Source organism: Glycine soja, chromosome 8, assembly GCF_004193775.1.
Source record: "Glycine soja cultivar W05 chromosome 8, ASM419377v2, whole genome shotgun sequence".
Taxonomy (NCBI): domain Eukaryota; kingdom Viridiplantae; phylum Streptophyta; class Magnoliopsida; order Fabales; family Fabaceae; genus Glycine; species Glycine soja.
The window spans coordinates 47,112,173-47,125,603 of record NC_041009.1 but is presented as its reverse complement, the minus strand read 5'-3'; the positions used below and the strand labels follow the sequence as shown (position 1 = coordinate 47,125,603).

The 13,431-nt window shown below is 26.0% G+C and overlaps 1 protein-coding gene across 1 annotated transcript; it reads left to right on the top strand.

Annotated features, from left to right (window-relative positions):
* The first annotated feature begins 4,984 nt into the window (after window positions 1–4,984).
* Window positions 4,985–8,273, top strand: LOC114424172 (protein SULFUR DEFICIENCY-INDUCED 1-like). Its single transcript, XM_028391025.1, has 4 exons — window positions 4,985–5,233; window positions 6,187–6,399; window positions 6,602–6,757; window positions 7,662–8,273. Exons 1-4 carry the CDS (start codon window positions 5,114–5,116, stop codon window positions 8,064–8,066), a joined length of 894 nt encoding a protein of 297 aa, XP_028246826.1. The 5' UTR covers window positions 4,985–5,113; the 3' UTR covers window positions 8,067–8,273.
* Window positions 8,274–13,431: the final 5,158 nt, after the last annotated feature.

Below are 13,431 nucleotides of genomic sequence, written 5' to 3'. Positions count from 1 at the left end.
ATTTCTATAAATACTTTTTATTACACTCATTAATTTTTTGTGATTCTAGTATGACTTTTGTGTAAATATAATTTCATCACTCAAGTGTTATCAGCCCTATGAATAATTTCAGCTACCAGTTATCACCTAAGATTAGTATCTGTCCAAAGAAAAAAAAAAGTTAATTACTTAGTACATAATTTTTTTAAGATAGAGTACAGAATTATTATAAATCACATTAATTAACAATAAGTCTACTTGATTAGGTTTAGATTTTTATTTTTGTAAAGGACGAGAATTAGGTTTAGATTTGACTATAAAGATGTCTATCTTAATATTCATATGTATGACCTCATCATACTTTTATCAATTAAAAACATAAAATGGAAATAAACATGCTTATATATTTATCATATTATTTTTTAATAAAAATACGAAGCATGGAAATGTATTAAGTGAGAACTATTTTTATTGTGAAAAATATGAAGTATGAATCTAGTTCATCTATCCATAATGAATGATCAAGATTAAAAGTTATTTTATAGTCACATGTCTACTTAAAAAAATCACGTGCATTTTTGTTTAAATTTTGACTTCTCAAATATAATTTAATGGTTTATATTTGTAGTTCTCAATTTTCACAATAAGAAAATGTCTTCCTTCGATTTGTATCCTACTATGTATATTATTTTAATTAATGTTATAATTTATAATGATTAAATTAAGAATAATGAGACATGGATCATGTTTATTTTTAAAATAAATATACTTAAAAAGTTTATTTAAATTCCATTCAATAAAATACCCAAACATTTTCAAAATGCACTTGATCTACCACTAGTTAGACAAATATAGACAAACTATCCAATAAAATATACAGGAGAAGAAAATAAAAAAAAACTAAGGAATTAAATTAAATTGATCAAATAAATTAAAATTAATATAATACAAAATTTGTAGATTTTTGTTAACTTCTCAACAAGAACCTATAAATTTATAAGACTTTATGTAAGTTAAAATAAATGCTTACTACAATTGAAAAAATCTCATAAGATAAAAGTAAATCCAAATTAGACTTAGAGTGTGTTTAACATGATAATTAGATTAATTTATAAGTTTGATCAAATTAAACGAATTTGATAAACTAATTGTATAAATATATTATTTTACATCATTTTCTATTTTTTTAATTAATTTAACAACTAAAAACACTTATTAGCTTTAATTAACGTATCAACTTTGAGATAATGCTTTTTTAGAATTTAACTAACTTATCAAATGCTTTTGCAAAACACACTCTTAATCTTTATTACATGACTTAAATATTTCTTTCTCGTATTTTTTTTTTCATCCTTATAAATTTATTTTTCCACTCTAGTATTGGTAAATTATATTTATTTTATTTTTTATTCTTATGATTAATTTTTGTTACAAAATAATGACATGACAAATAAATTAATGACATCATCTTTTCATATTATTATTTGATGATATTATCATATCCACAAGATATCATGTCATTATTATTATTATTATTATTATTATTTTTGGTTGAATGATTAGTTGGATAAAAATCTCAAACCCAAAAAATTAATTATATAGAATTCAATATATTTTTTTATGTCATCACTGGATGATATTATCATATCCACAATATATCACATCATTATTATTATTATTTGTTGCTTAATGATAAGTTGGGCAAAAACTCCAAACCCAAGAAATTGATTATATAGCATTCAAGTATTATCACTCATCAACACTTCCTCTACCACAACACTGGCAAAAGAAGGGTGTGATTGGAAAAACATACCATCTAAGTTTAAAGAAAAATCAAACTTTACAAATTTATCTGCTAAACAATTATCATCTCTGCCAATATGGTCAAAGATGTAGCTTGTGAAACTCTCCTTCATCTTCCATATTTCCGAGATTAGTTCATGGATTTGACCCTCAGAATGCATAAAATCATCAATAATCATCACGGCTTGGAGACTATCAGCTGCAACATAAATGTTCTATTTTAGCCACAGCAACGTGAAAATTGTTATAAAAAGAGCATTACGCAAATGCTCCATTTTTATAACAATTTCTTATTTACCGTTTCTCTCTTATCATACTATCTATTTTATATTATACTTTTCTATAGCTTTTCCAACATAATACTATTAATAAATCAAGACTATATCAATATTAGAATATTTACTAAAATTTTCAAGAATAATACATTTCTTTTTCAATTCACCCTCATGTGAAGTTTTTTTTTCTTTCAAATTAAAAACCAAAAAGGGTTTCATATTGTAATCATTGTTCAAATTGAATCTTAATATATAAAAGGAAATTAATTAATATACTATTTATAGGAAACACTGTTAATCACTAAATGACTTTTTTTAATCTCCAAATTAATTTACATGCTTATACTCCTAATTGATAATTAATAATTAGTGATAGTGAAATAGAGCCCAAGGCTATCCTTAATATTCCTTATTGTCTACACGACTATGGGTAAAGGCCAAAGATGCATTGAACACCCCAAAGAGAGGATAGAGAGACTCAAATGTATATATGGCTGTGCAAGATTTTCTTTTTTATATAAAAAAATCGAATTGATTCGTTTTCGAACCACTTTATAAAAAGAGCTTCGGTTAAGTGGACTGCTTTTATAAAATGGGTTGGTTTTTATTATTTTTTTTCAAAATAATTTTATTGTTTTAGGTTTGATTCATTTCAAAAATCCATTTTATATTTATATATAAATTATTTAAAAAAAAAAACTGAACTGAATCAAACCTCTTGATGAAAGAGGTTTAATTAACCAAATTATTTTCATAAAATGATTCAGTTTAGTTTTTTTCTCAAAAATAGTTTGGGTTTTCCAAAGTGTTTAAGAGGTGCTAGATGATATAGTAGAGAGACATGGAACACGCAAGAGAGGCCATAAGACCGGGAGGATCATGAAAGTGTCTTTAGCAAAGAGATTGAGATGAGCATTTTTGAGAGAGAGAAGTATTTTCCCATAAAGCATGACATGTGATGAAGAAACTGAAGAGAGAGCCTCAGAGGGCGTTTGTTACCATAATTTTTTTTATGCATGAGAATTATTATTCCTGAAAATATATATTTATCATAATTTTTTAATTATTTATTCATTAAATAATTTAATTAGAGTATTTTAATATTTTTATTATAATTAATTTTTTTTAACTTGAAAAATTTAGATTCTCACTTCTCCCATAAAAATATTTTTGTGGGAAACTCGGCTAACAAAAATTTCCGAGAAGCATTATTTTTATTTTTTGAGAATGTTATTGTTTAAAAATCAAACCAATTATGAGAAACTATCATTCTCAACTTAAAATTTCAAGAAATTAAAATTTTCTCTTATAGCAAATGCCCCTAAAATGAATGTAAAAGAATTGAATACTATGTTAAGAAATTGGAATGAGCGTTTTGAGAGGGACTGAGGGAGAGAGAATTGTGCACAATTTAAGTAATTAATTTTTTTAGTAATAAATTGTTGTGTATTTGAAATCATTTTATTTTATTTTTATAAAAGATAAAATTGTATTTTTTTAATATTATCTAAATTTTTACGTATTAATTGTTTCAAATTCATAGTACAAATAAAACAATATTTTAAGATGAAATAAAAAATATAAATAAAAAATAGATTATTGTAGATCCAACAAAGTATGTAGTTAATTAAGAACTTCAACCTTGAAATAAAATCTTATGGAAGTTCTTCAAGATTTAAGATAACATTGTAAGACTCACAAAAATAAGTTAAGAAAACCATCCATCTATGATTGTGATAATTTTCTGAGTTAATCCTCTACTATTGGGGGTTTGCGATGTAGTTTAGTTTGATTTTTAGTCATTCGAATTCGAATTAAACATAAAATAAAGATGTAGTTTAATTTGATTTGATTTAAATATAATATTAAATCTAAACAAAATCAAACTAATATTTTGTGGTTGGATTTGACAAATTTTCTTTAATTTATTGAGATAATTTAAAATATATTAACTAAACTTACATAATTATTATGTTATATCCTTATAAAAATAAATATTATTTTTTATGAAATTTTGCTTACCATATTTTACTTAAAAGTTATTATTTTACTTCTATTTAACATTATTATAAAATGATATTACCAATTTATTTTATAATCTAATAATAATTTATACATCACTTCATATTTATAAATGTTTTTTTAACAATATTGATATGTCTTTTTTTTAAATATAAAATTAAAATATGCATTTTTATTATAAAGTAAAACAAAGAAAATATAATTAATTATTTAATACTTATTATTAATTATCACAACAAAATCATATATTACAAATTTATTATAGAACGAAGTACGCTATAAATCACATACTATAATCATGATAAATTAAAATAATACTAGCTACATAATAATAAACATTCATTAAATAAAATTAATATAATTATAATATGCGATTTGGTTAGATTTAGTTTGATTTTTTATTTTTTAAATTTTTAGTTTTTGCAATTTTCACTTTAAGTAATTTTTGACTTTTTTTAATCGATTTCCTGGTTGGTTTGTAAATCATTTAGTTTGGATATGAACGCCCTACCACTAACTCCTACTCATTAATACAACATCAAAATTAAATTTATGATAAATATGTATTAAGCTTATCATCATCATCATCATTAAATAAATTACTTGCTTAAAATTATAAAATAAAAATAATAGCATCCTTAATTATTTCTTGAACTCAAGACTTAAGAGGACCCGGGTGGTGAGTGAACTTAGTACGAATTTGGCACTCTATCCTTTACTCTAAGCAAAAAGACATGTCAAACAATATTTAATACAAGATGACACGTGGTGCATAGCAATTAGCTTTGAGGGGTACATGATTAGTTGTGGTCTGATACTACGCACAAGGGAATGTGGACGCACTCCCATCCAGATTCACCAAGTGTGTCACAAGATTCCTTGTATATATTATCCTCCTATGTCTTTGGTTTCTCTTTATGAGAATAGACCCAACCCTTCTTCACATTTGAGATCCCTCTCTCACTCTTCCTCATCATCATAAGGTGCATGTGTACCTAAAAACAGGAGAAACAAAATTGTCACAAATTAGAGAGATGGAAGGGATTAGTGTGTGCAAGAAGAGTTCAAAATTAGGAAAGAAAGATGACCTCTATCATGTTATTCATAAGGTGCCTTATGGAGATAGCCCTTATGTCAAAGCCAAGCATGCTCAGGTATATATGCTTAATTACCCTTTTCAATTTGGTTTCACTTTTCTGTTCATTTGGTATCTGAAATACCGTTTTGTTCCTATACACAAGTGAAATTATCTATAGCCAAATAATTGGTAACTGCACCATATTTATTCCTCTTAATTTTATGTTAGATTTTGAGGTTTGTTGTTCCAGAATTCTATAATTCACAATATTTGGAGTAATTGAAAGTGTATGCTGCCGTTCTTATAGTACTTTTTGGGGTTCTGAGACAGATTTTGGTACCGAAATAGAAAAACTTTTATTGCTTTACTGAAAAAAGTGTTCTTCGGAATTGACCTATATGTATGGCATCATTCTAAAACAAGTGGTGCTCTGTTTGTTTCTCAAGAACATATTCTGAAGCATGGATACGTAATGAACTACTGTATATTGTTGACTTTAAACATTTCCCACTTTACTTCATCTATATAGTAAAGTACTTTAACTCCTACATTCCTTTTCCAACACTTGTTTCAGATCTGGTGCTTCTGTAAGATTCATAAAATTGAATCTTACAAATTCAATGGATTATATTTTCCCTTTTTAATTTTTCAAGTTATTCATATGATATAAAATCCCATCTCTCTCTCTCTTTCTTTTTTTTTTTTTCTGGCCTGGTGGTTAAGTTTGAAGTTTAGTTCTCAATACAATACCGACTGTGAGCAAGACTCTAATATTATCGTGCATTAATCTTTAAAACATGAATATCACTTAATAATGAGAAACATATGTGATAATGATCAGAGCATCATATCTAGCTTTCACTTGAGTGTGCAAACACCGACATATACAATACAACTATGACTAGTTAGCCAAACCAAATGACAATAACAGTTGTTGTATTTTCTTCATATAGGATCTTTAATATATTTGAAAGAATAATTAATATAGTTTAATAGTAGTACTAAATACTATTATTATTTTCTTGGAAGTTGGTTGATAAGGACCCAGAAGCAGCAATAGTGTTGTTTTGGAAGGCAATAAATTGTGGGGATAAAGTGGACAGTGCCCTGAAGGACATGGCTGTTGTGATGAAGCAATTAGATAGATCTGAAGAAGCAATTGAAGCCATCAAATCTTTTAGAGGCCTTTGTTCCAAACACTCACAAGAGTCACTTGATAATGTTCTTCTTGACCTTTACAAGGTATTAAAATCTATATGCTTCATAATATATGGACATATAATTTTCATTTAATACTATTGCTTACTATATATAAAAGAGATTGGGTAAAATATAGGTTTATGTTGTTTAATAGTAGTAGTAGTTAATATGATAATGATATTTACTCATTAATTAAATAATTATATATATGATCGATCTAATTTATAGTTTTCCTGGAAGACAGAAATGTGGAAAAATAGAGGAGCAAATTGAATTGTTAAAGAGAAAGCTAAGACTAATCTACCAAGGAGAGGCCTTTAATGGAAGAACCACGAGAACTGCTCGCTCTCATGGCAAAAAGTTCCAAGTCTCCATCAAACAAGAAACTGCAAGATTATTGGTACTAATTAAATTATTGTATTTGTTTGAACTAATTTGACATTTTTTCTTCTTATATATTTGCTTAGATATTGAAACTTCAAAAGAAAAAAGATAAAAATATAAGCACATCATGAAGCTTTTAAACAAAATGCTAATTAAACATAATTCAAGTCTCAGGCTACTATGCATATATAACATAGTTGGTGATCATTTGTTAGATCTTCATATTAAACGTTTATGCTGCCAGCGTTGAATATGGTGTGAATTCTCTTAGAAAGCATCGTGCTATATAACAAAGCTCTTAAAAATATTTGATTGTTTTAACTTTCATGGGAAGAGGATTATGAACAGTTGACCCAAGAATCAACAATAACAAAACAAAATCAAATTTGTTTTATCGATTGAATGAGAAAAAGAATATCTTATGTGATAATCACAAGAAATATGTGGTTGAGATCCCTGTCAAAAAAGAAGAAGAAGAAGAAATATGTGGTTGATGTGAAAATAAAATAAAATAATACAATGGTCAGTTATAAATAATTTATTTAATCAAACAATTAATTAGCCATAGCAGAGTCCAATATTCAGCTTGTGACTCCCCAGCAGTTAGGCCAAAATTGTCAAATACATATTAATTGTTTTTTTTAGATCCTTATTAATTGTTTGGATTTAGGATAAGATATGAATTTCAGGTTTGAATATTTTTTTGAGTAAAATATACAAGGCTCTTATATTGTTATTTAATTATATATTATAACGTAGGATAAATATGTAGATATTTACAGTAATTAATTATTAAAAGTCAAACTTGTCATAATTTCTTATTAGTTGATCATGTAAAAAATTTCACTATAAAAATCAAACTCTTTCCTTTTTTTTTTTCTTTCTGAAATTAGATTTTAATATATTGATTGATGGTGCAGGGAAACTTGGGCTGGGCCTACATGCAAAAGGAAAACTACATGATGGCTGAGGTTGTGTTCAAGAAAGCACAAATGGTAGATGCAGATGCCAACAAGGCTTGCAACTTGGGCTTATGCCTCATGAGACAATCTCGTTATAAGGAAGCCTATTACATTCTTGAAGAAGTTTTAATGGGAATAATTCCAGGGTCTGATGAAATCAAATCAAGAAAAAGAGCTGAGGAATTGCTTGAAGAATTGAATGCTAATCTGCCCCAACCTGAGTTTATGGATGCTTTGGGCCTTGATGATGACTTTGTGAAAGGGATTGATGACTTGCTAGATGCATGGAACACAAATAATAGACCAAGAAGGCTTCCAATCTTTGAGGAAATCTCTTCCTTCAGAGATCAATTGGCATGTTAATAACTTTTCCTTATCTTTGTATTTTGTAATATTGCTCTTAGGTTTAGGCTCCTGCAAATAGCCCCTTAATTTCTTCACTAATTACCTGTTCTTCCTCTACCCTTTTTCTTCCTAAAATGGTGAGGGGGAAAAAAGGATAAGGTTTGCTTGTATCTTGTAATTTAAATAATAAATAGCAGTCAATAAATAATAATATAATCGATATAATATCTAGTTTTTTTTTTTCAGTCGATATATCCATGTGTTTGGGAACAGTTCTTTGACGTAATTTTCCACGTCGACCGTGAAGCTACTCTCAGTAACTTTCACATCTTTTTCTAATTTGACGTAAAAAGTTAGACATAAGCACGTTCCAAACACGATTCCAAACACGTACACATAATATATATCTAGTTAGTTGTAACTTGTCAGTTATGAGTTATGACTATTTTGGATGGTGTATTCATATCCGATTCGAATTTGATTACGATAATTTTATGATATAGTTTTTTTTTTTATGTATTTCTGGTGCATCCTTTATAGTTTTTTTTAATAATAAATAAATAAAATAACTAATATTTTAATTATTTTCTCTTTTATTCATGTAATGGTTGATGACTTCAAATTTTATTATGGATAATAATAAATTATATTTATTATTTACCATTTTAATCATGTACTCTTTTATTCATTATTCACAGAAGAAAAAGAGCATAAGGTTTTGATTAAAGAAAACACTTGTGTTTGTTTTAATCACTAATTCTATTATTATTATTACTATTTTACATTAAAAAAATTAATAGAATATGTAATGATATTTAATGTATGATCTATTCGTTCAATAAAAATAATAAATAATAAAACATATAGAATGAAAAAAAATAATTCTAGAATTACATTTAATAATCCTAAGTTGCTACTGTGCAATATCCTCGAGACTAAGTTATTTGATGAAAAAAAAAATGAATTTTCTTTTTGTCTGAAATAAAGTGTGAAGTTTAGTAATCTCCTCAAGTGAAGGTGTGGAGGTTTTTTCTCTCTATATATAAGGAGTATTTTAACAAATCCAATATTAATTACAAGCACAACTTACTAACATACTTTTAAGTAAAAGTATATATACAACAAACCTTTAGATATTGAGAGGCCTGAATGTATAAAGAATTAAAATTTTATTACTAAACAAATTTAAAATGAGTTCAAGTCACTTTTGCACCAACTTACGTTTCTCAAAACATATTGTCACACAATTTCATCCTCCTCAAAATTACCTATTAAGTAAGCAACTTTATCATATGAGTCATAAAATTAAATACGAGATTAAAATTGAAGTCATTATTTTTTTATATAATTGAAATCATTATAATTAAATACGAGAATCAAATACAAATTTTTTTATTAAATAAATCGTTCCTACTCATATAAACACGCAATTTTTAAGCATTTAATTAGAATTAAATCCCATAAATTATGAGCTAAGGTTTAAGAATATAATAAAAATTAAGTAATATATGATGTTCGGTTTACTTTAATGGGATGTAATAATTAATAATGGAATTAATTTTAAAAGTTTTTATCACAATTTTAAATTATTTATGCCATAATCAAGTATAGTGTATAACTACTATTTGTGTGGCAATAAGCAAGTTTATATGCTCTTTAAAAAATTAAAATATATTTTTCTTTTTCATATGAAAATATTTGAAATTCATTGATCCTACTAAATTTTCAATAATTCAATTTTCTGAGGATGCAAAACAATATTGAAAATTTTGGACCTTCGATCCTACTTGCATTATTTTTTTTAGATCGGTTATGTGTATAATTGATATGAAAAATATTACATTTTTCATCAATTATATACATAATAAATGTAAAAAATGTCACATTCACATTAACTATATTCATAGTTGATGTAAAAAGTCATCATTGTAGATTTGAGTTATCCAAACTTATGTTCAAGGTAAAAAAAATGACACATTTCAATTTTATTAGAATGAAAAACATACTAAAAGTTTTACAAGAACAAATTTCAAGTATTAATACTAAAATGTGATATTTTTTACATTCAATAAGTCTCTGAAAAAGTTTAATACGTGAATTACATTACTTCAAAAAAAATTAAAAATATAACTGAAGTAATAATATTAATACATGTTTACAGGTAAAAATGATAGTAAGTGATCAGTTTAGGGAATCGGATGAAACAGAGAAATTTTATAGAAATATTTATAATTTTTTTAGTTTCAAACACTATTATGACACCACTTTACTGTATATACTTTATGTTACAATCTTTTCAGAGTTGTATGAATTTTATTTTTTACAAATGGATTCAGGTATGTGATGCTTACTATTAATTATGGGATTCAATGAAATATACTGAATGGTGTTTTCAGTTTGAGGGATCCAAAATGTCAAAGTTCATTAAATAATAAAATTAATTTTAAATATCTTTATCATAGATTTTAAATTATTTGTGTCGTCGTCAAGTAATATACAACCTCAAAATTAGAAATTAGAGAATAGGCTAGATCTCTTATACACATTTATTCCAAACTTTAGCAGAGTCATGTGTTTTTATTTTATTTTATGAAGATAGATTTAGATATGTGGTGTCAACTATTTGGTGATTCAAGGTGATATGTTGAATAAAATTCTTCATTTTAAGGATCAAAATGTCAAAGTCCATTTATGATTATATTAGATATAATGCCCTGTTGCATAAGTTCATTTTGATCTAAGAAACATAATTGAAATATGTAGAAAACTTATTTTAAAATGAAGTTTTTAATATATGGTGTTCGATTTACCTTTATGGAAGGTAATAATTAACAACGTAATTAATTCTAAGGATCTCAATCATAGACCCTAAATTATTTTTGCAATCATCAAGTAATGCACCACCGTACAAAATTAAAGAATAGACCAGAATTCTTATACACTTTGTATTTCAAACATTCCTTTAACAGAGTTTTTTGTTTTCAGTTTTATATATATGGATTCAAGAATGTAGTGCTGAATATTAATTATAGGGTTCAATGAGATGTACTGAACAATGTCTCCCATTTTAATGGAGCTCATTATATTATTATACTAAATATAATATTTGTTCGAACATAAAAAATATAATTTAAATATCTTAAAAATATATTAAACATTTTTTTTAATATATGATGTTTGATTTACTTCAAGGGAAGAAAATAATTAATGATAAATTTATTTTAAGGGTCCTTATCATAACGTTTAAATTATTTGTGTGATCATCGAGTGACACACCTCCACAAACTTAAAGAGTTGACTAGATATAATATATATTTACTATTCCAATTTTTTCTTTAAGAGACTGATAATTAGTTCAAATGAGAGGTAAGAGATTGTAATGGAGGGGAAATAATTTTTATTAGGCATTATATTCAAGAAGGAGAATGGAGGAATTTTAATGGAGAGGAGGGGAGGTAATATTTTCTTATTTTGTTCACAAGGAGGAATTTTTAAAAATTAATTTGCCTTTGTACCCTTATAATTTTAGATTTCAAAACATTGGTATGAATAAATGCTTTGATGGAGGGGAAATGATTTTTATTAGACATTATATTCAAGAAGGAGAATGGAGGAATTTTAAAGGAGAGGAGGGGAGGAAATATTTTCTTATTTTGTTCACAAGGAGGGATTTTTAAAAAATAATTTGCCTTTATACCCTTATAATTTTATATTTCAAAACATTGGTATGAATAAATGTTTTAAGTCTCCTCCCTTCCTCTCCAAATCCCTCCAATATTGGAGAAGAGCAAAAATTGGATGAGGTGGGATTTTGTTGTCCTCCACTCCCTCCATTTCCTTTCAAATAATTGAATTGAACAATAAAAGTTTAATCCTCCTCTATTTCCTCCCAACTAAACTCTATGCAGAAAACCCATAAATCCATATGTTAATGCAGTGGTGTAAGGTCTTATTGTATTTACATGTGAATGAACAATTTATCTAATAAGAGAATTCATATTTGATTTCTTTTGCTGCAAAGTTACCTTGGGCAAATGATAATCACACAACAAGCATGATTAACCTTTGATCCACTAGGTTGAAAGACACTCTTAATCTTTGAGCCTAGACAAAAAAAAAAAAAAAAACAATATGTAATAGTGTTGTGTGCTTTCAATTATATATATATAAGCGGATTTATGTAGGCGATATTGACTATTAATTATAGGAGGTGATATATTGAATAGAGTCTCCTATTTGAGGGGGTTCAAAATGTCAAGATCCATTTAACAATGAAATTAATTTTAAGTGTCATTATCATATATTTTAAATTTTTTGAGTGGTCATCAAATAACACACCATCTTAAAATTAAAGAATAGGCTAGATCTCTAATACACATTTTATTCCAAACTTTAACATAGTTGTGTTTTTATGTTACATAGATAGATTTAGATATGTGATATCGACTACCAGAAGATTTAAGGTTATATATATGCATTTTAAAAAAGTGGAAGCATATAAGATTTATCTAAGATATTCTTTCATATATGAGGTATATATATGCATTTTATTGATTAAGGAAAAGAACTTATAATTTCACTTTAGTTTTATCTAGTTTAAATTTTGAGACTTTTTTTAAAAAAAAGTAGTTGATTAAAATATTTTTTTAAAATAAATAAATTTGGTCCCGCGACTAATTTTGTTTTTTCTACTCAACATATTATTTTTAATCTAAATATAAGGGTACTTAAGTTGAAATTGAGATATGAAATAATTTTAAAGATTAAAAGTAAGAAATTAAGTAGAAATTTGATAAAATTATTAGATACAAGATAATTTTTTTTCACAGTAAAGATTAAGGTTTGACAAGAAAATCAAAATAATTAAAATATATATTAAAAGGCAATTTAAAAAATATATTACATAAGTATAATAATAATAATTAGTCACAATTTATTATTATTAACGTCTGAATATATTTGTTGTACTTTTTATACCTTTAGACACTAAATTTTGTATTTTCATATTTCATGAGTGGTAAGACAAAAAATTAAAAAAATATTATGACAAATATGTCTCTACCTTATGCATATTATGACAAATATGTCTCTACCTTATGCTGGCAATCCACGTCGACAACCAGTGACAAATTTATCCCTAAGTACCACGTAAGCTAGTTTATTAACGGTGACGGACGAAAGTTAACCGTCAGATATATTTGTTGCCCTAATTACATCTTCAGAGACAATGTTGTATTTTCATCTTTCAAGAATGCATTTGTTAGCGAATTACACAAGGGACAGAAGTGGTTATTTACCTTAAAAGAAATTATATTATATAAAAATAATTAAAGCAAACATTATATTTCACGAATAAATAAAAATTGTGTTATAATCTTGAATT

Bases quoted from the DNA above. Each gene is read 5' to 3' on its own strand.
- LOC114424172 (XM_028391025.1), top strand. From the start codon at position 5,114: ATGGAAGGGATTAGTGTGTGCAAGAAGAGTTCAAAATTAGGAAAGAAA. The intron at 6,400-6,601 runs GTATTAAAATCT...CCTGGAAGACAG, and splicing joins TTCTTCTTGACCTTTACAAG to AAATGTGGAAAAATAGAGGA. The intron at 6,758-7,661 runs GTACTAATTAAA...TTGATGGTGCAG, and splicing joins AAGAAACTGCAAGATTATTG to GGAAACTTGGGCTGGGCCTA.